Here is a 24,417-nt window from a genome sequence, read left to right as displayed (position 1 = left end):
AGAAATGGAGCTTCTCTGGCCGGCTATCTTCTCTGGCCAATTAATACCCTTTTTAGGCCGATTTCTACGATTTATTCACCCCGCAAAAGAAGTCTGGTGGAGACTACAAAAAATCTCCTTTCCCTTTTAACTGCAAAATTTGGTCTATCACAGTGACTGTTATTGCGTACTTAGAAATATTTAGAAGTACGTACTGTAAATAAGTTGCAACATCATCATACATGTAGTATGTGCATGACTTTGTTTTGTATTTTTTCCAATTTTCTTTAATGGTAAGCAGGGTATGGTGTCTGAAGGGTTGCTCCAGAACTACAGTGAACTTAAAAGAGTGCACAGTTACACCGAACAGGTATGAAAATTTCATATTTTATCTATTAACAGTTTTGATATAAACACCATTCCTATTGTTTGTAATGTTTTGCCACCATATGATAGCTAAAACGACATGTTTTATGCATGGTTAGTCATTTGTTTACTATGTTAGTATCTTTTTTTTTCCTTGCAGAAGGATATTCAGGAGAAAAGTGAGCATGTGAGTAAACAGGACTTAGAGTTTGAAGTGAAGAGGTTGAAGCACATCAACCAGGAGCTGTATCAATACGCCGCACAGAATATATTTAACAGCAAAGGAACAAGCTGACACAGCAATACCTTGATTCATGATGTTTGGTACTACTGAAGAGCTGAATAGATAAAATTGGTTCCAAAGTTTTGAGTAAAATTTCAGTAAGATTTGACAAGCATATAGCAAAGGATTAAAGACAGTGAGTGATATACATGTAGCCATGATCTGCTAACATCTGTGTCCATAATATCACCAGGGTCCATAATATCACCACCTTGAGAAATAGTGTGCTTAAAGATATTTTTACTGCAACATACTTTTGGTATGCACTCCTTCACACATCAAATGTACATACCTATGGTATGTTGCAGTAAAAATATCTTAAGCACACTATTTCTCAAGGTGGCGATATTATGGACCCTGGTGATATTGTGGACCCTGGCGATATTATGGACCCTGGTGATATTATGGACACAGATGTTACGATAACCCCATTTGTGGATAAAATGGTAAGTGGACTAAAGCTGACACAGACTTTGGGACAAGGCCGCACAACACAGCATCTATAGGCAAACCCCATAGTCAAAAGAAGTCCGGGCACAAAGTAGTGCTGCACAATACTAGAGAAGGGTGCAGAGATTGTTCTGTGCATGGCATCGAGATGGAAATGGAGGTGAATGTTAGAGGAATTCATCAATCTTGAGAGTTGAGACTGTAAATGTTGAATTAAGGTGCGTGTTCAGTCGACGTAGATTTGCGCTTGGATACTTGTCCCGCCTAGTACTGTGGCGCTAATAAAAGAGGGCGTGAGAACAGAACGACCCAGCAAACGTACGGTCATTTTCACATATTATGTACACCATACCCTGAAATTAAAAATATCAAAATTCTGAACTATGAATTTTATATTATATTTTACTTCCAATAAAGCAAACTGTCAGCCATAAAGGCATGTAAGTAATACGACTTGCGTTTTGTAAGCAAAAATGTATGGTATTTATTCCATCTGCAATGCCATCATCATTTTATAAATCACACATATACATCCCAGTGCAACTTTCTTGGTTCATCACCAAAATGCAAAAAAAAAAACTTACATACATAAACAATATTACCTTAATGCATATATTGAAGCAGCATTTTGGTATGCTTTATGGTAATTCTGACAAACACAAAAATTGACAACAACAATGAAATCAATGACATGCAAAAATGTGACGAAATGTACACAATGTACATTTGTATATTAGTATATATTACATAAGGTTAGCACTAACAATATTCATGTAGATTAGAAAACACAAAACATGTAAATGATCCCACTATTCAAAATTATCAATTCTACATAAGTCTATACATTGCACACTTGTTTCATTGGAGCCAACTTATAATGGAACAACAGCAGTTAAATCAGATATGGTCTGAGATATTTAAGCAAGGCACTGTTAAACAGATACAGCTACATGTATATGGACAAGATAATTGTATATAAGACAATAAAGAAAAAACTTCATCGCACATATTGACAGATGTTGCAAATGCTGTGAAACATTTCTAAGGCCACACGAATTTAATTTGTTGGTTCTCGGATTTGCCTTTTCATATTTTTCTGATTTGCAAAAAAAAACATTTTGGTTCTGAATCAACTCAAATATGCTCAGATTTTGCCCCCAACAGTTGAGGAAAATCTTTTTCTTCCTAGCTGCAACAGTTTTCCCATCCATCAATGCAGTGGTTTGATTCAAAGTTCAAAATTCATTGTTTAGATGTTAACCCAGCCTTTTGTTTAGACTTCATGGCTCCTATCATATAACATTTGGGGCTGTAATAGGATGCCTAGACCTAATTTTGTCGCCCTGTCGCTTCATATTTTTTCAGAAAATCCGAGAACCAACATATTGAATTGGTGTGGCCTAAATCCTGCGTTACACAAATTAAGCGGTGCTGACAAATTGTAAATACTGTGCAAAGCTGAACATTGTGACACACGAGTTCCCTTTGCTTCTGTGCGGGTGCGCGGTTTCATATGCTATACATAGAAGTCAGTGCTACTGGTCTATATAGAGAAATGACGTTCGTAGCGAAACAACTTCTACTATACAGTACATATAGCGAAACGGCTTCTGTTATGTAGCGAAACAACGGTAGCGAACTGACAATGTGGCGAAACGGCCTGTCAGGCCACACACAATCTTAATTCTATGGATGACATCATCTGAAGACCCCCAAACTAGTGCGCGCGGGCGAATAAAGAAAAATTCCGGCCAAAAATAAAAATGCTACTAATCCACAGGAATACAAGGCTGGTTTTGTGAATTTGTGGCAGTACACAGACAGCGATGTTTACGACAACCCGGAACATGCTGGCTTTTTGCGGAATTTATGAATCGGCACTGTACGTACAAAATGTATGTACGAAGTTCTTGAGTCGTGAAGCTTCGGTAGAGTGGGTGCCGTCCTCCAGAGTAATTACCACCTCAATATAACCCAGACCTTATGCCAGACCAGAGCCCCAGTGGACGTGATCTTTAAAAAAAAAAAAAAACAGGCGAAAATCAATGCGCGCGGGGATGCCATCCATAAAATTAAGTCGGTGTGGCCTTACCGAGGAAACTCAGTTGCCGAAGTCGAAGCTGCCTCGCCTGGAGCCGGGTCGGGAGGGAGGTTTACCCCCCGCGGCGGAGTTCTGTCTCCCGTACGTCTGTCTCAGGAAGGACCGGCGCTGGGAGTCGCGGGGACGCATGTTGTTGTTCCGCACAAACTCCCGCAGGAATGCCCGAGCTCCCCGCCTGCCTTGCTACAATTGTCGATCATTTAAAAAAATAAATAAATAAAGAGTAAATAAACAACCTAGTACAAAACAACAGAAACTTGTGATAGAGCTGCTAATCAAAACTAAGTAATAACACTATATTGATATGATAATTAAAACTAACTTAAAATTATATCTAAACTTCTTAGTAACTTGGCCATGGCTGTCTTTTCCACTTATTGCAATGCATATGGGATTATCAACTTTATTGTTGTTTGGTAATACATTTTACTTTATATCGTATTGCTACACACAAATTGTTTAAGTGATACAGGATTTTTCTTTGTAACTTTCTTTGTAGCTTCTGATAGGAGGAAAACCTAACCCTCTTATGTAAGGTACGAATAACTTCTTAGGATGTAAATAATGAAGAGCAAGGACTAGTACATGGCAAGGTATGATTTTTGATCAGCCCCTCGCTTATTCTTCGTACATATCATTTATATTTATTGCACTTAAGTGACGAAGTATACAATACAGATTTTTCATGTTCAGTTATTAAAAATGATGATTTCAGAAAGGTATAGAGGAAAGGGCAGCTTTTGTTTGGTACAGAGAAATGAGCTCATATTATTTTATTAGAAAGGTAACATTTGCAAAGGGAATGCATAATGTTTGCCTTCGCATATGGTTTGCTCTGTTAATTATTACTCAAGAACATTCATATATATGGTCAGGCAGGAGTATAAATCCCTCCTACTATAAAACTGCAACATTATTTAAACCAACACCAGTCACCATGGTGAGAGACGTCAACAAATCAGGTCAGAGTTCAGTGTTTGGAACCGAAGAAGAAGAAGAGGAAACGTAGCAAAAACAATGTTTTCCTTCGGTAAACATAATAAGAAGGTTGATGTTGAGGATCACTCGATGAAATCCTCACTTTGCTGGATGGACTCTCTTTGGCTCGATGCAAAATGCGTTCTCTTCGGCACTGCACCCGTGAAGTCATCAAAGTAATCATGACTTGTAGAGTAAGAAGTCTGTACATCTGCTGAGGAGTCTGAGACATTAGGAAGATATCTTGAAGAGGTAGAAGAAGGATCAGGACCCGGTCTTCGGTGAGGTTTTCTTGGGGTACGAGGGTCTTCTCCTCGCGGCCTGAGCTTGAATTTTTTGACGTAGTTTTTCAGGAAGGCCCGGCAGCCTCTCTTTCCTTGCTGTTGAGGGGAAAAATGTAGAAATGCACAAGAAAAGTAGAGATAGCAGTAAGGGGAATAAGAAGAGTTAGTTGGTGACTAGGGATCTGGTCACATTTATTGTACAATCATCGTACGTCCAGAAAATGAAGACATTCTTTGTAGACTCTACCAGGCTTCGGGAGGCGGCTGGAAAGAGTAGAAATCGGCCAAATAGATAGATAACATGCCAGGGGAGTTTTTCTGCTGGGAGAGAACATTTTGCGGTACACGAACAGCCGCCTCCCGAAGCCTGGTAGAGGCTACATTCTTGGGGCAGTCAATCATGTACTAGTATTATTTAGAATTCATTTCAACTGTCTTGCTGTTGAAAAGGCCGTCTTGAATCTTTATTTTTTTTACTATTATTATTTTTTATTTATTTGCAGTTCGGACTAAAAACGACATAAGTATGTAACAAATTATGTCAACTGCAACGAATGTGCCAGGCAACCCATGCCAAGAAACGTAGGGGTTTATCGAGGGGGTTACCCGTAAATACCATTTTCTAAATGGCTTTTTGCACACACGTATTGTTAACAGCAAAAATGAATGTTAAAACCCTTGTCCTGCGGAGCACAACAATTGCTGTTCTGCACATACCATCTATACCATCTATATAGCACCCTGTATAGGTACGATTTGGGGGCGTGCAACGCATCACATCGCAGCGAAACGCAACGAATGTGGAAGTAACCATGCCACTGCAGGGCAAACAAATGAGGGTCTATGATCTAATTAAGACATGAAATTATTGAAAGATGTTGTGCCAGGAATGCCAGCAGGACAAGGGTTAAGAACGCAAATTAAACTATATACATTATCCATGCTTGATTCAGCATTCTACAACTTAAGAATCGATATCATACGACAGACGTGACCGTGTAATATCACTGGTCCAAGAAATGATATCTTATCTATGTAATTTATGAAGCCAAAGCGCGGAATATTGAAAGGGATATATTATTAAAGTAGTACCAACACTTTATATTGGCATGATAGGTTGAAACGTCACGAAAAGAAAAATTGCTTGGCCGAAGATAGATTCGATTTTCAAAGACTAATCTTACAAAAACAGATATGAATTTCAATAAGTGTCCACCGTTTGTCGTACCAAATCCCTTTTATATCTAGAAATAAATTAGTTTTGTTTCAAAGATCAATAGCAATCTATTTTTCAAGGTCATTCTTGCAAGTGTTTTTTTCTTTACAGACTACATTGCACATATTGCAGACTTAGCTAAGTCAAGAATATGTATGTTTAACCCTCAACAGAACACCTTCCCGGACTGATTAATCTGTACACCTGGGGTTCGCGCGGACCCCAAAGCAGTTTTTGCTAAATTTTAGAAATTATCAACATGATACCAGCTCAATTGTTTTGCAAATTGATGTGTGAATCTCTGAGTCCACATTACATACAAAAACCATACATTTTGACCTTTTCCTATTTTTTGGCGAAGAAAAGACAAAAAGAAGAAATGCCCGATTTTTAGCCTTTCTGACGTACCTCGATAAGAAAAAGTTTGTCCTCAGCTTCGAGATCAAAATCCGCTGTGTCTACGTAGTCTGTGTCGACGCCAATAGTTCTGTCGGCGTCCCGTTTCTGAAATAGAAACAAGACTGGCAATGAAAACATACATTGCCATGGCGGCAGTGGTTGATGTAAGGGTCATTGTTTGCATGGCACTGCCATCATTTCATGATTTTGAGGAAGACAGATACAGTGCACTCCTCCCCCGAGTGTATAGTGAACGAGCCCCGGGGTCACAGAAAGTAGGGTCATCCGTGGCAGACAGGTCTTCTGGGTCTTCCCAAGGGTTCCCAGGAATGTGGGCATAGATGTGGGTCAGAGAAATGCCCGTGGACATTCCATTCCTGTGGACAAAATGCCTGTACAATTCCTAGAATTCTTGCGAATTGCACACAATACTGTACTATTAGGCTCCTCCCTGAGACGTCGCCAAAGTTGCAGAGATACGTACATTACAGCTTTATATCATAACCACAAAAAATCACCTTAGGACAACCAGAGACACAACCCGAAGCAACACTTTCGTACCGATTAGGCCACAGCAAGTAATTTTTATGGATGACATCAACGCGCGCATTGATTATCGCCTGATTTGGGGAAAAACAAGAAATTTTGTTGCACTCTCACAGTGGTCAGCTGTCAACATGCCAAAAATGGGCAAAGATGTCTGTTGCCATGCCGGAACGTGGATGGCAGATAAATATGAAGAGAGGAGACAAGACAAGGCTCTGATTTATTGTTTTGTCTTTTACTTTGATGTATTTTATTCCTTTTACATGTGATGTTCCCACTGAATCAAACCCATTTGCACAATTATTGAAAGCTTTTATTTTTCAGTGACAACGGATGTTGTAATAGTTGGCAGTAAACCCTGAAAAATACGGGTTTTTATTTCTTGTTTTTAACAAGGTTTATGATGTCAAAATTTGAAAGTGTAGGAATCTTCTTTTTTTGGCCCGCCTTGTTTTTTTTCGCCCTATCGCAATACATTTAGAGTCTGCGGAGGATGTCATCCATTAAATTTAAGTTGCTGTGGCCTAGTAAAAAAATAAAACCAGAATGTTTAAACCGTACCTCAACGTAAAGACGTTTTGAGATCATCATTTGAGCGGCCTGGAGCTGGAAGAGGAAGTCGCCGACGTTCTCGATGTTACGCCGCTGGTACCCCAGGTACTTAGAGAACAGATGGACACCCTTCGTCTCCAGGTAGTTCACCAACTCTCTGTACGTGATCTAGGAACAAAGAGCAATACTATAAGTGAGTTCAAGTTTTAGCATGAAAGTTCATCTGTGTTGGTATACTTCATTATCTCCAACACTGAACAGAGACGGGGGGCGACACAGGTTATCTGACACGTATGACCCTTTGCTGCAATCACGTGTTTCCGACGTCACGTCCCGGAAGCTGCAGTAGAAGGGTCCATTCCGTGGTCAGCCGAAAATCTAGTCACAATTTACTCAGTGTTGTGTACTGTTGGCAAGAACGTTTAGCCCTTTTTGTCATAACCAGGCTAGATCGGTATGGGTACCGGTGTGTTACAGGTGATTGACAGGTGACCCTACCTGTCCGTCGCCGTCCACGTCCAGCATGTAGAACACGTCATCGATGTTGACGCCGTCTCCGAACAGGATACGGGCATCTTCTGGCGTAAACAAGTGCCTCTGTGCAGCAAAACAAATAGGAATGTAAATACGAAAGTCCAATAAAGATTAGCTGAACCCCTTTAAAAAAATTTATGAAATTGTATATATCAAGTCGAAATGTGTCGTCAGAATAAGCCTTGTAATTCAGCCATCACGGCTGCCAGGAGGCTTTTCAGTACTTTTTCGCTTTTTCGCTTGTTTAATTAATAAACTAGTCTACTACATGTACTACTACTAGTACTACTACTACTGCTACTACTACTACTACTACTACTACTACTACTGCTACTACTACTACTACTACTACTGCTACTGCTACTGCTACTACTACTACTACTACTACTACTACTGCTACTGCTACTACTACTACTACTACTACTACTACTACTGCTACTACTACTACTGCTACTACTACTACTACTACTACTACTACTACTAGCCCCCATCACACATCACAATGACGGCGGGCGGTATAAACTTCCTGTCAATTTTGACCAATTGCTGACGTCCGAAGGTCTTGAGGAAGGTTACTGAAGTTCTGAGAAGGATAGTCTAAAAGAGGAAACGTGATTGGCTGGTGACTTTCCCTCCAAAAATAAAAGGGGTCTCTGATTGGCTTACAGCTGGCCAGCGCTGACGTAGGGATGTGTGTATTTTTATGTATATCCAGGATTACCTGAAAAGCAGGCAAAACTGGCCTGAGCTGTAATTACTGGTTAAAGAAATAAAGGAGACAAACGGATCGCAGGCCGGTACGCCAGGACCTTTTCTTGATACAAAGAGACAGGCCTGGCACGAGTGGGTGAATGAAGAGTACGATTAGGCGTATTACGTATACCTTTCTAAAAGCTCGTTCCAGCTCCTTCTTGTCGATGGTGTCGTTCTTGTCCAGGTTGCTCTCCCTCAGCGCCGTGAGGAACTTGTCTGCCGCCGTGAGAACCTCGCGTTTCACCCGTGCAGACTCTTCCTTCTTCCGCTCAGAGTCCGTGTACTTCCTAATGCACCGGGCAGAAAGGAGAAAATTTCAGTTGGAGCAAATAACTAAAAAATTCCTAGAACTCACGTTAAACAGATGTACATGTAGTCCTAATGAATAAAAGATGGTCATGAGGTCGTGTGGCGTAGCGGCAACGTGCTCGACTCGTAACTAAGAGGCCCTGGGTTCGCGTTCTGAAATACCACCGATCTTGTGCCCTTTGGAAAGGCACTTTACACGACTTTCCTCACTTAACGAGTGTTGTCTTGTCCTCTATTCGTCCTCTGCATTGGTGGCGGCATAAAATAAGTTGATATAATTGAGTCTGCTGTCACCATGTCTAGTCATGAAATGTTGAAATATGAAAAAAATGCATGATATGTTTAGCGTATAGAATTAACTAGTACGCTTTCCTTTTACATACTGTGCAGCTTTAATGCAACCTTATATCAAATGTTCTATTCAAAGATAAATACATAGAAAAAAATTGGACACATAGATAGGTAGATATATATGTATAACGTAGATAAATAAATGAATAAATAAATAGAAAGACAGAGATAGAAACTGATGTTAGACATTAGGTGAATACGGCATAATGTAAATGTTAGATATGAATAGGAATAGGAATAAACGCAAGTCAAATAACTGGTCGTATCTATAGGTGAATACATATAAGTTAGATGACATACTATTATAGATAGATACTGTCTACAATCTGCTGTGTTACTTACTTCGCCAGTTTGGTGCTCGGTCTCGGCATTTTCTTGCCGTCAAAACGGGAGTTGAGTTCGTACTCCAAGAACTCCGGGTCTGTGTCCGAATACTGCGGCGGGAAATTGTAGAACAATGGTTATGTACTAGTTAGATACAACCATAGCAAAAATTGCGAATAAATTAAAATATTGCATCGATAGGTATTCGCAAAAATTTGAACATTGTAGTGATCTATAATCTGATCATATAATAAATTGGACCTTGATATAATCATTTAAGGCATATTATACTCTTTTTACTCCTCTTTTTAAAATAAAGCCTATACTATTAGAATTACAAGTACTAGTACTTTCAACCAAAGGTAAAGATATGTGTAAGTGTTAGTTTACCAACAAAATACCGAACGTCCGTTCGTTGTAGGTTCCAAAACGCTCGGATTTCTGCATGAGAGTTTGGACATCCTCCAAGTCGTGGAGTTTGTTGATGAAGGCGCTGTCACTTTCCATACACAGCCACCATCCTGGCGACGGAATGGATGTTTATATGTTAATCTAAAACCATTGTCCTGCACGTATAGCACCATCTATATAGTACCCTGTATAACACTATTTTGGGGGGTGTTTCTCGTGCAAGGCGTCACGCCCCACCGAAACGCAACGAATGCGGAAGTAACTACGCCACCGCAGGGCAAAAAAGGCAAGGGTCTGTTACCTGATTAAGATACCACACACATACACGCACTCTCTCTCTCACTCTCTCTCTCTCTCACTCTCTCTCTCTCTATCACTCTCTCTCTTTCTCTCTCTCTCTCTTTCTCTCAGTATTTTATATCACAAGCTTTCAAAATAGTACATGAGAATATAATGACAACTTAACGGATTGCATTTCAGATAATGATACTGACACTCACCATCGAAACAATGGATGGGGTAGTTACACCCAAATCCACCGTCAATGAAAACATCTTCAAACTCGAACTGCTTGAACTTCACACACTGGAACAGGCCTACATAAAATACATAACTCGTCAGCTTATTCCATAATACCAACAGCACTTATATGAAATTCTTGATAATATACAAAAACAATAAGAATATTTATAATAATTCATAACTACAATCAAAATGATTAAATTTCAACGTGAAAAGGTTAGAATCGAAATCTGCACGAATGAAAGTATAGTGTGCCTTGGTCTTGCAAAACTTATTCACTAGTCATAATTGGTTTATTTGTCATTTCATACACATATATCACACTTGTACGTGTAGTCCTAAGACTGAATTATGGTGATAATAAATAAATTATCATAAACTTATACAATATATGATAACTAATGTATAAAATATAAAATTACACAACAAATTAACAAAGTTATTGCACTAAAACATACCACAACTACAATTTACAGTCAAAGTATGCAAGATAATACAAACTGGTGCAATGCATTAGTTAGGAACTGCACGCTCGTGTACTATATCAGCTCGATTCAAATTATTCAAATTTATAACAACATTTCTATTATGTATATATGTAAATGCAAGAAACGTTTACTACCTATTATTTATATATGTAAACGTAAGAAAGGGTTGAAAAGAGTAGAAAAGACATAGAGTATAACCTTATATGTCCTGCTCATTCAGAAGTGTTGCCATGAAGGGGGTGGGGCTTTTTGGTATCTAAGATGATAATAATTGCGGTAATGAAATTGTTTAATTAAGGGACAAATTAGAATTAGGTTAGTTGTACACGCATACCTGGGATGGCCATGGACATGCGGACTGCCTTCCTGATGGACATGTCCGGCGTGGTCTTCACGTGACAGTACATTTCCGTCATGTAGTTCAGGTTAAACACCACGATGGCCAACTCGGTGTGGAACGTTTCATACAACTGGAATAATACAATTCACGGCATCAGTTTGATAGTCGATCGTAGGCTCAAGATAACTGCGCATTAGTTGAAGAATATAATTGCCTATAGGAATCTAGTTTCATTATGTTAGAGGTGCACATCCCAATTCTTCCGCGACCGGGGGCGACCGGGGTCCCGTGATAGTACGCGGTAAAAAAAGTCACGAAAGGGTTTTGAGGGTCCAAGTTTGAGGTTACATTTCTCATAAATTACCTCCGCGAAATATCATTCAACCACACGTGCATACTCACAACACTCGCCTCAGGGCGCAAGGAGGTCTTAAGTTGCTAATGACTAAGCTAGAATACAGAAGACGTGCCTTTTCTTCGTCTGGGGCGGTATTGTGGAACACGCTACCACATCACCTAAAAGCAGCCAGGACCCTAGCAGCCTTCAAGCAATCTTATGTACTGGGCAATCATTGATATGCAAATTCCAAGCCTGATTTTAATCTTGATTTCTTTCTTGTCCTACCTTGGTTCTATGTTATATGATGGTCAGGCTACACTTTTGTTTCACTTATTTTGGTATTATGATTTCATGCGCAATGTATGCCACTTAAGTTACCTTGCTTTTGTATTATTTAGTAACTTATGTAACTTTATAAGTTACTTTTGTTGATTATTTGTATTAGTTTGAGTTTGATGTTTTTGTTTGGGGTCTTCCCCAGGCCCAGGGCTCATTGAAAAGCGCCCCACGGGCGATATGTATCCCCCTGGTTAAATAAATAAAAACAAACAAAACAAACAAACAAACAAACCTCAACACGAGGAGAGTGTAATATAGTGATTTTGGAGTGAAAATTGATTTTGACTTCGAACCTTACTTCCGGGTATCCTTGCGCGCCAAGTGTAATCCGCCCGTTTGACCCGGATTTCGCGATAGAGCTTCCTGACAGATTTGAAAATTTGATCTCTGTATAATCTGTGTGTTGAAATAAACCGCAACGTTTTACTCTACTCTTCGTCCTGTAGTTAGAGGGAAAGTTGCCATGATGCCTTTTGGCCTTAGGTGGTGACGCGACTGGTTGAATTAAAGTTGGCGAGATATAGACGCAACACAGACCGGTACTCCAGGGTCGTTGCTTGACATACGGAATATTGGACTTGGCTTGGAAGGATAGGCTATGCATAACAAAACTCTACCAGGGTCTAGAGAGACATCTACCGCTGCTACGTTAGTCCTCCTTCCGCTAAGTCACATTAGGGAACGGGTCGCTGGGGGAACAACTAACTTTTAAGAAATCTTGATGTGAATATAAAGCACTGGCAGCATAACTCCCAGATGAACGAACCTTTAGGCTCGATTCATGTAATATGGATTTTACTTGGAGATGGCGGCAAAATGACATGGGGCCCCTGAAGGTATTCAGGACACTTCACCAAACTTTTAGAATCAAATGTAGCATGATAATCCTACACTTGTGAGTTATTACATTGTTATCCAACAAAGGAATGTGATAAATGGCATTGCGATTTGACTATATTGCCTACATCTTAATCTAGAAGCCTGAAACGGTTTTTACATAAAGTTGGGCATGTGTGAATGTCATCCATATAATCAAGTCAGTGAAGGAAAGATGATCAAAGAGAATGGTAGCACTTAGGCAACACCAATTTGATATGTTCATGGAATGATCCGCTTCATTTTTTTCTAATTTGCAAAAAAAAAACATTTCAGAGGCTGAAACAGTTGAAGGTACTCCCTTCTCTTCAGAGTTGTTACAGTTTTTCCATCTACTAATGTAGTACATTGTTTAATTAAAAGTTTGAATTTCGAAATTCATTGTTTGAATAATTACAAACCAGCCTAGTATGTTGAATTCATGGCCTCTACCATAGCATTTGGTGCTGTCATAGGATGCCAATGCCAATGTCTGTTCGTTTTTTGGCCCTGTCGCTTCGTGTTTTTTTTTAAATAAATCTGAGAAACAACAAATCAAATTGGTGTGGCCTTACCTCCAGGAACGTGATGTCGGCATTGCCAGTGTTTTCCTTCAGGATCCCTCCCAGCCAGATCATGAAGGATTCCGCTTTATTCCAGCCATAACCGGATAGCAGGTTTGGCAGGAGGCTGAAATATCCACAGCCGTGGTCTGTAAAATAATATTTCAATACTAGAGAACTAACATTTGCAAAGCAAATGCATAATGTTTACCTTGAAGTTTGGACATGGTCTGCTCTGTTAATTCTAACTCAAACACATTCACATACATGTACTACTAGTATATGGTGACAGGAGCAGAGTAGACCATGAAATTGCAAAATCATGTAACCCAACACCAGTCACCATGGTAACAGATGTCAACAAATCTTGTCATTGGTCAGGTCAGAGGTCACTGTTTGGAGAAGAAGAAGAGGAAGAAACTGAGCAAAAACAATATGTTTTCCTTCGGTAAACATAATAAGGACACAGCAAGTAAGGATGACATCAGCGCGTGCATCAATTTTCGCCTGATGTTTTACAAAAAAAATCAATTTTGTTGCCTTCTGACAGTGGTCAACATGCCGAAAATGGGCAAAGATGTCTGTTCCTATGCCACAAGGTGGATGGCAAATAACTATAAAGAGAGACAAGCAAAAGGCTCTGATTTAATGTTTTGTTTCTTACTTTGATGCAGTGATATGTGATGTTGATTGTGTATATGTGATGTTCCCACTAAATCAAAACCATTTCTACAATGATTGAGTCAAACTTTGAAATGAAGGAACTTTGTTTTTTTTTGTCCCGCCTCGTTTTTTTTCACCCGCTTGCATTAGATTTGGAGTCTGCGTGGGATGCCATCCATAATATGTACTTGCAGTGGCCTATGCACAAATCATTACTGCAACAAGCTATGATGATGATGATGATGATTACTGCAACATATACACTTTGTGCTTCATCTACATGTAGCTGGTAGCGGCGTTTTTGGTAGGTAGTCACCATCAGAGTACTCCTTTGCACCAAATGTAATTTCAATTCTTCTCTGTCTCGTACTGTGATATATATTTATCATTCAAGGCACAACACTTACATTAGATGTGCCGATGAAAGTTTCACTCGTCACTAATACACAAAGCCTTGCTTAATTCCCCTTTATGAGTTATATGGGCCCATTTTGTGTCGTATTAGGCAAAGGTATATGACTTAACAATTTCGATGGCTAAAATTATATTGTCATCAGCACATGTAACTGTAAGCGTTGTGCCTAGAATAATAAATACATCGTTCTGATTTTTTTTACACAACACGTCATAAAGAGGTAACGTATCCCCACTCGATACACTTTATTGAGGAGGTCATAGGTCTGTTCACTATGGCGTTAGAAAATGATACATTCTTGTTTTATATCAAATTAGTGTATATTACATACGCTAATAATATGTATTTAACGTTCATATACCACAATAGCATATATACACAGAAAGCAATTGGTTAAAATTAATACTTGAAACGGGACCACCTAGACTTTACATAGTTTACATGAAATTTTGGCGACGTCTCAGGAAGGAGCCGTATTGTGTGAAGTTTGCAAGAATTCTAGGAATGGTACAGGCATTTTGTCCACAGGAATGGAATGTCCACAGGCATTTCTCTGAACCACATTTATGCACACATTCCTGGAAACCCTTGGGAAGACCTCTCTGCCAAGATGGCCCTACTTTCTGTGACCCCGGGGCTCGTTCACTATACACTCAGGGGAGGAGTGCACTGTATCTGTCTAGACTTAACATATACCAAGTCTTCCTCAAAATCATGAAATGATGGCAGTGCCATGCCAACCATACCCCAAACAGCAACCACCGTCGCCATGGCAATGTGTGTTTTCATTGCCAGTCTTGTTTACTTTATGACGTACCTATGAAGACTTTCCGCATGTCCTGATCGACGTAGTCCTTGGCCTCTGATGTACTCATGCCGATAGCGAGGAAAGTGGCGGTGATGGCGCCAGCACTGGTACCGGAGAAACGTCTGATGTTCTTCCATATACCCGCTTCTTCAAGAACCTATTAAAGAACGATTAAGAATGAATGAATGAAGACCTTTATTTCAGCATGAAAGTTCATCTGAGTTGGTAAATTACATAATGAAGAAGTTAAACTGTTCTCCAACTCAAAATTTGACTCACCGGAATTTTCGACTGAATCACTCAGTCTTCCTCAGCTATCTGACCCAAATGCTGTGGACACGTGATTTTCCCACGGGGGGCGATATCGACTTCAGACAACTTTTGACCCTTTGCTGACGTCACATGTGGGAAAAATCACGTCAGATTGCTGAGGAAGACTGAGTGATTCAGTCGAAAATTCCGGTGAGTCAAATTTTGAGTTGGAGAAAAGTTTAACTTCTTCATAAGACCTTTATTTTTTTGATTTTCTGCCCCATTGGGCACAGGTCTTACGATTACAGGTCAAGATTACAATGTATGCATATACATGTACGAATACATAAACATATAACTGTTGCATGTATACATAAACCCCTAATGTATTCTAGTCTTTTCAACTTCCTCTCGCTTCTTAGTGATTGTATAAATGTGCGGGGCTGTATGATTAGTTAGATTTGGTTTATCAAAGGCTAACAGGAATATAAATGCTAGATGTAAATGCATTCCAAGGATGTTAGGTTATGCTATATGTCCCAGTAAGCGTTATTGTATTTCCTTCAATTGTATACTAGGAAAATGCATAGAAAGAATCGATGATCAAATCACGATATATAAGGAAGAAAGGAAATTGAGAAAATCTAATCACCGGGGTATGAGATCTTTGATTCTGTTTTCTGTTGTATTCGGGTGTTTATTTTTCTTTTTTTAGTTTGTAAAAGCCACTGCTATTAGTATAGCATGGACCAAACGACAGACTTGTAGTGGCCATACGTTTTATTTTAGCTATCGTGATGGTTGTTGGCTTTATTGCTATTATTCTTCTACACTTTATCTCAAATTGTTCATTTTATAACAACGCTCGAAATGAGCTGACTATTCAAACTTCTACAATTTATCCCAATTTTACTAAACTTACAGACAAAGAAAAAACTATTTTTCTGTTAACTTCCCAAAACCCACAAATTTTAGAAAAGGTGGGACATTACGTCTTCCATGGTTTACAAAAGAGAAGTCAAACCCTTCAGACATAGCTATAGTTTTAGTCAACTACTTTTCATCATGTAGATACTATTGTATAACAATATAATCTGTTTCAATACTGTTGTATGTTTATGATTTGCAATTAGCCTACGGGCACGAATTTACAATAAAACTTCTTCTTAATTATTCCTCAGTGACACAATTCAGTCTGTGAAATCAGCTGAAGCCAGGATTATTCCGCCTGACACCATTCTGCCATTGCTCAATGACCCGTGCTATTAGACCGGGGACGGCCATTATTTTCAAGACGGCCATGTTGATTGATGACGACGGTAATATATTGTAGCAGGTGGGGACACTGCTCATCGATGTATATCAACTTGGATCAGGAATAATATAATATTTCACATTTTCGTCAGAGTCGTTGCCACAGGTTTGAACTATCTATTGTTTATGTTACAACAGGATCGGACATTATTTTCAAGACGGCCATGTTGATTGATTACGACGGTAATTCATTGAAGCAGGTGGGGACATCGCTCTTCGATGTACTAGTATATCAACTTGGGACTAGAATAATATAATATTTCACATTTTGTTCAGAGTTGTTGCCACAGGTTTGAAATGACTATTGTTTATATTCGACCGGGGACGACCATTATTTTCAAGACGACCATGTTAATTGATGACGACGGTAATATATTGTAGCAGGTGGGGACACTACTCATCGATGTATATCAACTTGGATCTGGAATAATATAATATTTAACATTTTCTTCGTTGCCGCAAATTTGAACTGACTATTGTTTACATTAGAGCAGGATCGGCCATTATTTTTAAGACGGCCATGTAGATTGATTACGACGGTAATTAATTGAGGCAGGTGGGGATACCGTATCGATGTATATCAATTCGGATCTGGAATAATATAATATTTTACATTTTCGTCAGAGTCTTTGCTACAAGTTTGAACTGGCTATTGCTTAGTTACGAGTGACGCAAATTTAGAAGAAGTATAAGCATGGAGGTAAAAAAAAACATCCATGGTATAGGCAAGCAAAAGGGAAAAGTCGAAATGCTAATAATAGTGATTAAAAGAGTCATAGCATAAGACAAATGGGTAGCTTCTAGCATCGCTACTATCTCACATATATTCATAACACTGAAATTGGAAGAAAATTCTCCAAAGGTACGACATGTAAATTTGATAAAAAAAGAAATATGTTGGGGACAAAATGTCTTTCAATCGAACACCACCAGGCCATATGTAAAAATCAATATGTGATAACGTATGCGTGATCACCTATTCTCTCTCAGCAACCATGTAGGTGCTAAAACGAATAACTGAAACTTTATTGCATGTTCATTCCCCGGGGGGATAAATGCACGGATTTACAAAGTACAATGTACTAGAGAGAAATTAATTGTTTCTGTTGTTGATCTGTAGGCTTTTTAAATTTCGACTTGGCAGTGCTAAATATTTGTTTTGTTTTATTTTTTTATTGTCATTTGCACATAAAAAAATAACAGTATAAAATGAAATTATATACAAGCAAATATATGCTGGAGAGCCCAAGAAACCTAAAGGTTTGTCCAGTGGACTCTCCCAAATCCTATTAATTTTACAATCTCTTATTTACATACATTTATTACATTTACATTTAACTTGCAATGTATTAAGGGACAAGCAAACAAATTAACACAAAATAGGTACAAGATATATGTTCTATATTTAGTACTTAGAAACACAGCAAACCAATATATTGACATAGAGATTGCTTATATGTCAGACTCTATCGACTTAAATACACTTAAATATTGAATACATTTTGGCCCTCCATGCAGATGCCAATACGATATAAGATCAGGAAGATCATAGCTCTACGGGTTGGTTAAAATCAATACGACCCTCTATTCACTGTCTACTCCCTGTGAAACGTAATGTACTGGGCGAGTTAGAATCCTTTAAACTGTTCTGTAAAGATTTTCTACTAAACGCGAAGTATTCAGTCGTAAATGGACCAGAATGTCTCACAGGAACGGATGAATTCACGATTACGGGATGCAAATTTATTGTTCGTGTCGATTCTATTGACACGAATGCCTAAGAACCTTATAGCGCGCCAGATAAACCCAATGATTATGTATTATTCACTTCAGTTTATTACGATACCCTTTAGCCCGGGCCGTTAGGGCTAATCTTCCAGGGCTCATTCCACATTCCACATTACACACACAGTACAAATATACACATATGACTACAAATTTGCATACACGTTGAGGTCACACGTCAGACAAGGTACTAATAAATCATCGAACGAGCAAATTATCGGCCAAGTGTAAAAATGATATTACCATTACTAAAATATTTCAACATAACAACTATCATCATAATTAAAACCATGAAGTTGCATACATATACAATTGCCCGATCAATATCTTCAACCGCCTCTCATTGGATACAGCCTTAACCTCATTGTATTTGCGCGGCCTAGCAAAAAACAAATGTCGTGTTACCGGTTAAGGATCTGAAAAAAAGGGTCGTTTGGTAGGGATTTTGTTATTTTATGGATTTTTGCTGAACAATTCCAACAATAATAATTAAAAAAATTGAAAGCTGCTCAAGGACCAATGCTGTCTCCTGTACCAGTCCCCCCGTTGCTTGCTGGACAGAGACAAAAATATTTCACTCGATTTACTTCATAAAAACTGTCTCTGAAAATGTGCCAAATAACGTTTCAGAGGATTTGAAATTTATTTTATTTATTTATTTATTTATCTATTGAAAACTGCAACAAGACATTACACTGACTCTAAAGGCAGCAAAGCTGATATTAGAGAGTCAACATATAAGGACAAAACACATAGGGCACATAATTTCAAATACAGTGTGAAATGCAAGAACAATCATTTGAAATTCAGATATAAGATCGAACTTTGGCCTTTGCCAGTGGTCGATCCTCCCAAAAGAGGCTAGCAAGATACAGGATCAGTCTGGTGACAGGAAACACAACATTAGGCCTAAGAAGTTCTGTGCCGCGTGTCCGTATAACGTAACAAATACCATCACTTTGGGGCCATCGAAAGGGTCTTCCATCTTACGTTATCTAATCTTTATTATCGTCACAACGCATGTGTGTATTACAAGTGCCAATCAACATTCTAAAATTCCAAGTAAGATTTTGAGTGTGATTTTTCTAAACCTTGAAATCTGTATGAACATCGTAAATATTTTATTGTATTGTAAGATTATCGTTTTAAATGGCAGTGCATGGCCTGGATTGAATTTGTACTGTCCGTTTTGACAAAATTATACTAAGGAGTTTAGATTTTGGATACTAATAATGTTCCTGTTCATCGGGATTTAGATACGTCGATTGTAATTTTTATCGTATTTGCGACCTGATTTTAATGCATTTTTGTCTGCATAGATTATAAGGCCACACCATCTTAATTTTATGGATGACATCCTTTGAAAACCCCCAAACTAGTGCGCGCGGGCCAATAAAAAAATTAGGCCAAAAATAAAAATGCTACTTAACCACAGGAATACAAAGCTGGTATTGTGAATTTGCAGCAGTACATAGCAACGTATACGACAAGCCGGCACATGATGTTTTTTTGTGGAATACATGAATCGGCACGTATGTACTGAGTTGTTGAGCCGTGGAGCTTTGGTGCCATCGGTGCCATCCTCCATTGTTACCACCGGCTCCGTATTGTAGCTAACTACCATGGACTACCCAAGCCTACAGCCAGGCCAGACGCGATCTTTTTTTTTGAGAACAGGCAAAAATCAATGCGCGCGCGGTTGTCATCCATAAAATTAAGTCGGTGTGGCCTGATAATTAATAAAGTTACTAAATCACTGCAGCCTGAGAAAATATCAGATGTCCTTTTTCTTGCAAATTAAATTTTAGTAGCGAGTTACCTTTATACTAACCAAGTTTGACTTAAATGTGGCATGCAATTGTTGAGGTATTCAATTTCTGCAGTCAACGCAATACTTATATTATGTAAATCCTTTTTATGGCTTAGCTGTACTCTGCCATTAGAAATCAATGAGGTTCCACAATCATCACGGTATCCTCAGTGATTATCTATAATTGTTTTGGTATAAAAGGAATTATATTTCTTTCTCGCTACCGAATCCAAATCTGTTACCAATCGCATTTGGGTGGTTACGGTTGCATGGCCTTTTTCGGAAGGCGTAATCGGGCCTCGTAATCCGTAGGCAGCCTCCCCCAAAAATCGCCGCAATTCGTAATCAGTACATTAGCGGCAAAGCGTAAAGTCGTAACCTGCTCTGAGAATTTAATAACGTAACTCGTAATCGGGGCGAAAATTTTGCGCAATTCGTAATTACTATCACCCCCCCCCCTAACAGGCCCCCATTTTGCTGAACAGCCTTTCGCCAAAGCATTGCAGTAATGGCATGTTAATACGCGTAAAAGCTAAAAAAAACTAGAAAGGCCGACATTTGCTTGAGAGCAAATGCAGCAGATGGCTTCACCCTATCCCCCATACCGAAAATGGATCTATCCTACGATGGCTGCCAATAGTCTACACCCCCATGCAGAAATGGAACCTTCCAATGCCGGAAATAGCCAAAAAGCCCTATTTTACATAACTTTAAAGTGGTGTATGTCAAAATCGTGAATGACATTCTTTGGACATGTGTCCAAGGTATTCCCATACCAAATTTCAGGTCATTCGGATTTAATATTAGGGCACAGGAGCCAAAAATGTACATTTTTGGTCCGAAAATAGCCAAAAAGCCTTATTTTTCCCAATTTTAAAGTGGTGTATGTCAAAAGCTTGAATGGCTTTTTGTAGACATATGTCCAAGGTATCCCCATACCAAATTTCAGGTCATTTGGTTTTAGTACCTGGGAACCAGATCTCAAAATGTATATTTTTTGCCTGAAAATGGCCAAAAAAAGCAAATAAAACAATTTTTCAAAAAAATGAAAAAACCGCATCGGGGTATTTGCCCACTCTACCTTCATGCCAAATTTCGTGTTATTTGGCCGGAAAATGGCAGAGATGAATCCATTTAAAGAAATGGCAGGAGAAGGAGGAGAAAAAGAAACATGAGGGAACACAATATGTCTTCACCACATTGTGGTGAAGCCATAATAACGAAGGGCTGTATTTTATCGAATACTACACATAACTACAACACACAGCAAATAAAGAGTTATGTAGGTTCTAGGCCCGTATAAACCGTAGCATATGGTGCCCTCCATTTTTGCAATCAGGGTTCTTGACACCGTGATATTATTCAGCTTTTGGCGGCAAGCAATATAAATGGCGTTGAACACGGTAAAGAGTAATAGAGTAGAGGGAAAAGAGTAACAGAATATTTCTTTACTGATGAAAAATCAAGATGCCTATTCTAGAAAAATTATCTCCTCTTAAGAAAAATGAGAATATTGTTCTTGGTGCAAGAACGTAGGTATAAAGAATTTTTTTTTCTTATTTTTCTCTCTTATTATTCTCCCCCAAAGAAAATTTTCCTTCCCATGACAATAAGAAAAACAAGAAAAAGCATCTTTGGTAGTGTAGGGCACCAAAAAAAACCAGTTACTCAAGCAATTGGATATGATTTTGAAAACGGTCAGACGTTTCAGGTACCATCCACTGCCTTTCTCTTGCAAGTCTCTAGTGTCACTGACGAAAGGTAGTGGATGCTACCTGAAACGTCTGACAGTTTCCAAAATAATATCTCGTTGCCGCAATGAGTAACTGTTTTTGGCGTATCTTTTTACCTGGTTGCCTAACCTTCACCGACATAACAGAATAGTGGAATTGGCTGTTAGGCTACACCGATTCAATTTGTTGTTTCTCGGATTTTTTCAGAATAAAATATGGAGTGACAGGGTGAAAAAAACAGGCCAAGGTACCGCATTATAGACGGAAATGTTACAATATGAGCCATGAAGTGAACATACCAGGCTGGTTTATATAATTAAAACAATAGATTTTGAACATTTAATGAAACAAAATTGCACTGTTACATTGAACAACTTTAACAATTAGGCAGGAAAGGAATTTCTTCAACCGTTGGGGCCAAAATATGTCTTTTATTGAGCAATTTGAAGTTGATTTCGAACCAAAAAAATATATTTTTTGGCATATCAGAAAAAATGGACAGGGCGAATCCGAGAAACAACAAATTAAATTGGTGTGGCCTTACCTTCAACTAAAGAGGTGTTGCTTCCGGTGCCTCCCTTTGTGCCAAAAAATCAACATAAACTCTTAAAAGTTATCAAATCATGGCCTTCCTATGGCTTTCTCCCATAACCAATTATTGAACCTATTTTGGGTAAATTCTACTATGCACATCCATTTGGATCCTGTTGTAGGTTAGTATTAAAACCCTTTGGGGCACTACGCAACCTCATAAATACTACCTACCGTCATTAATACATTTTGGAATCTGGGTCAACATTTCAAACACAGGGCTCGAAATACTGGGTGCATCTGCACCTTAGTGCACCCAAATTTGGAGCTGTGCACCCAATGTTTTTTTCTGTGGTTGCACCAGTGCACCCAAATATTTTCTTAGGTTTAACATATGTAAAGATGTTAAATGTGTAGTAGTTACAGCATATTCTTTAAAAAAAAATAGGATGCTCCTACTTCACTTTTTTCATATTCTTAACATCTAAGTGTCAGAAAAAATAATACAATCACTGTTATAGTACTTTTCTTGAAATGAAACATAATTATAGTTTTTGACATTTTTTTTCCTACATGGTGCACCAAAAATATTTTTTGCACTCAATTTTTTAGGTTGGGTGCACCAGTGCACCTATTCCAAAAAATGAATTTCGAGCCCTGAAACAGGTATAGTAATTACATAGGACGTTTGGGAAATTACATTGAATGACTTAACATATCCATCAAAACAGTATGTATACATATATAGTTTTAATAAGCGTCTTTGATTAATTAGATATTCCAGTCTTTATCAATGTTGCAATTTAGATTTATGATATTGTTAATTATTGCATATAGGATAAGGGTATACGCTTTTCATCAGCACGCCTTTGAGTGTTTGATCTTTTTTTTTTAATTTGCCATTGTCCTTCATGTCATCAATATGTAATATAGGTGTATATGGCCTGCTTATTTGGGTTTATATATGAGTTCATCTACTCGTACCCAAAGTGGTAATATGAAAATCATTGTTAACAGTACGTTACAGCCTTTATAAAGATATATGTCTGATTTCAAAGTTTCTCTTTGCACAAACTACCAGTCTTTTGGTATAATGTCAGAATACCAGTATTACTTGGCTCAATCAGATGTTATATATGTAGGCCCAGGGATATAAACAATACCATATTTTCGATCTCGACCGCCAGTGCACCAGCCGAATTGTTTATCGATTATACATCAGTCAATCTGCCTCTCTGTGTATATCGTACCTGTAAAGCTCCGAAATACGCCAGTCCCCTGTTTCCACCACCCTCTAGCACCAGGTTCTCGAACGGGAAGTCGTACTGGCTGTAGTCGGTGAAATCCTGGTCGATCTCCCTCGAGATGCCCACGCGGAAGCTGCCGATGGGGTTGGGGGGTCTCCCCGCTGCCGAATCGCCCTCCCGCCGCTCCATCAGGCTGTGGAAGCCCTCCTGTACCGTGGACTGCGCGCCGCCCATGTTTCTACTCCGCCTGCCTCTGCTTAGTGGGATTAAAAAGGGATGGATGGTTAATGAAATGATACGTTTGGGGATGTCGCGGTATTGGCAGCCATTTGGTAAAACAAAAGGCTCATAACTGCCAGGGACGGCACGACACCAGGTGGCGGTTAGGCCACACCGACGTAATTTTATGGAAGACATGCGCGCGCGCATTGATTTTCGCCTCAAAAAGGCTCTGGTCTTACTCTGGCTAGGTCTGGGCTGTCCGTGGTAGTTAGCGACAATGCAGTGGTAACTCTAGAAGATGACACCCAGGCTACCGAAGCTCCACTACTTAAGAACTCAGTACATACGTACAGT

The 24,417-nt window shown here is 38.9% G+C and overlaps 2 protein-coding genes across 2 annotated transcripts in view; one reads left to right on the top strand and one right to left on the bottom strand.

Annotated features, from left to right (window-relative positions):
- The window catches only part of LOC109486197 (WD repeat-containing protein 18-like), a 7,241-nt gene extending 6,413 nt beyond the window's left edge, over positions 1-828 (top strand). Inside the window, exons 9-10 of the mRNA XM_019789912.1 lie at positions 281-349; positions 506-828. Of these exons, the coding sequence (XP_019645471.1) occupies positions 281-349; positions 506-640 (204 nt within the window). The 3' untranslated portion in view covers positions 641-828. The remainder of the gene's footprint in view (positions 1-280; positions 350-505) is intronic.
- A 2,347-nt stretch (positions 829-3,175) lies between these two features.
- LOC109486195 lies at positions 3,176-24,161 on the bottom strand. The gene is made up of 12 exons (XM_019789910.1): positions 23,845-24,161; positions 15,179-15,326; positions 13,300-13,432; positions 11,181-11,257; positions 10,337-10,432; positions 9,816-9,946; positions 9,444-9,535; positions 8,572-8,728; positions 7,653-7,751; positions 7,164-7,322; positions 6,066-6,161; positions 3,176-3,362 (listed from the first exon to the last, which is right to left on the bottom strand). The coding sequence occupies exons 1-12, from the start codon at positions 24,073-24,075 to the stop codon at positions 3,180-3,182; spliced, it is 1,602 nt and encodes a 533-aa protein (XP_019645469.1). The 5' UTR covers positions 24,076-24,161; the 3' UTR covers positions 3,176-3,179.
- Between the last annotated feature and the right edge of the window lie 256 nt (positions 24,162-24,417).

The sequence above is a fragment of the Branchiostoma belcheri genome, unplaced genomic scaffold (assembly GCF_001625305.1).
Source record: "Branchiostoma belcheri isolate BF01 breed outbred unplaced genomic scaffold, Haploidv18h27 scaffold8, whole genome shotgun sequence".
In the NCBI taxonomy this organism is placed as follows: Eukaryota; Metazoa; Chordata; class Leptocardii; order Amphioxiformes; family Branchiostomatidae; genus Branchiostoma; species Branchiostoma belcheri.
This window is presented reverse-complemented; position numbering and strand designations above follow the sequence as displayed.

Coding starts and splice junctions, on each gene's coding strand:
- LOC109486195 (XM_019789910.1), bottom strand. CDS start 24,075: ATGGGCGGCGCGCAGTCCACGGTACAGGAGGGCTTCCACAGCCTGATG. Junction 15,327..23,844: donor CGTATTTCGGAGCTTTACAG/GTACGATATACA, acceptor GTTCTTTAATAG/GTTCTTGAAGAAGCGGGTAT. Junction 10,433..11,180: donor CATGTCCATGGCCATCCCAG/GTATGCGTGTAC, acceptor TATTTTATGTAG/GCCTGTTCCAGTGTGTGAAG.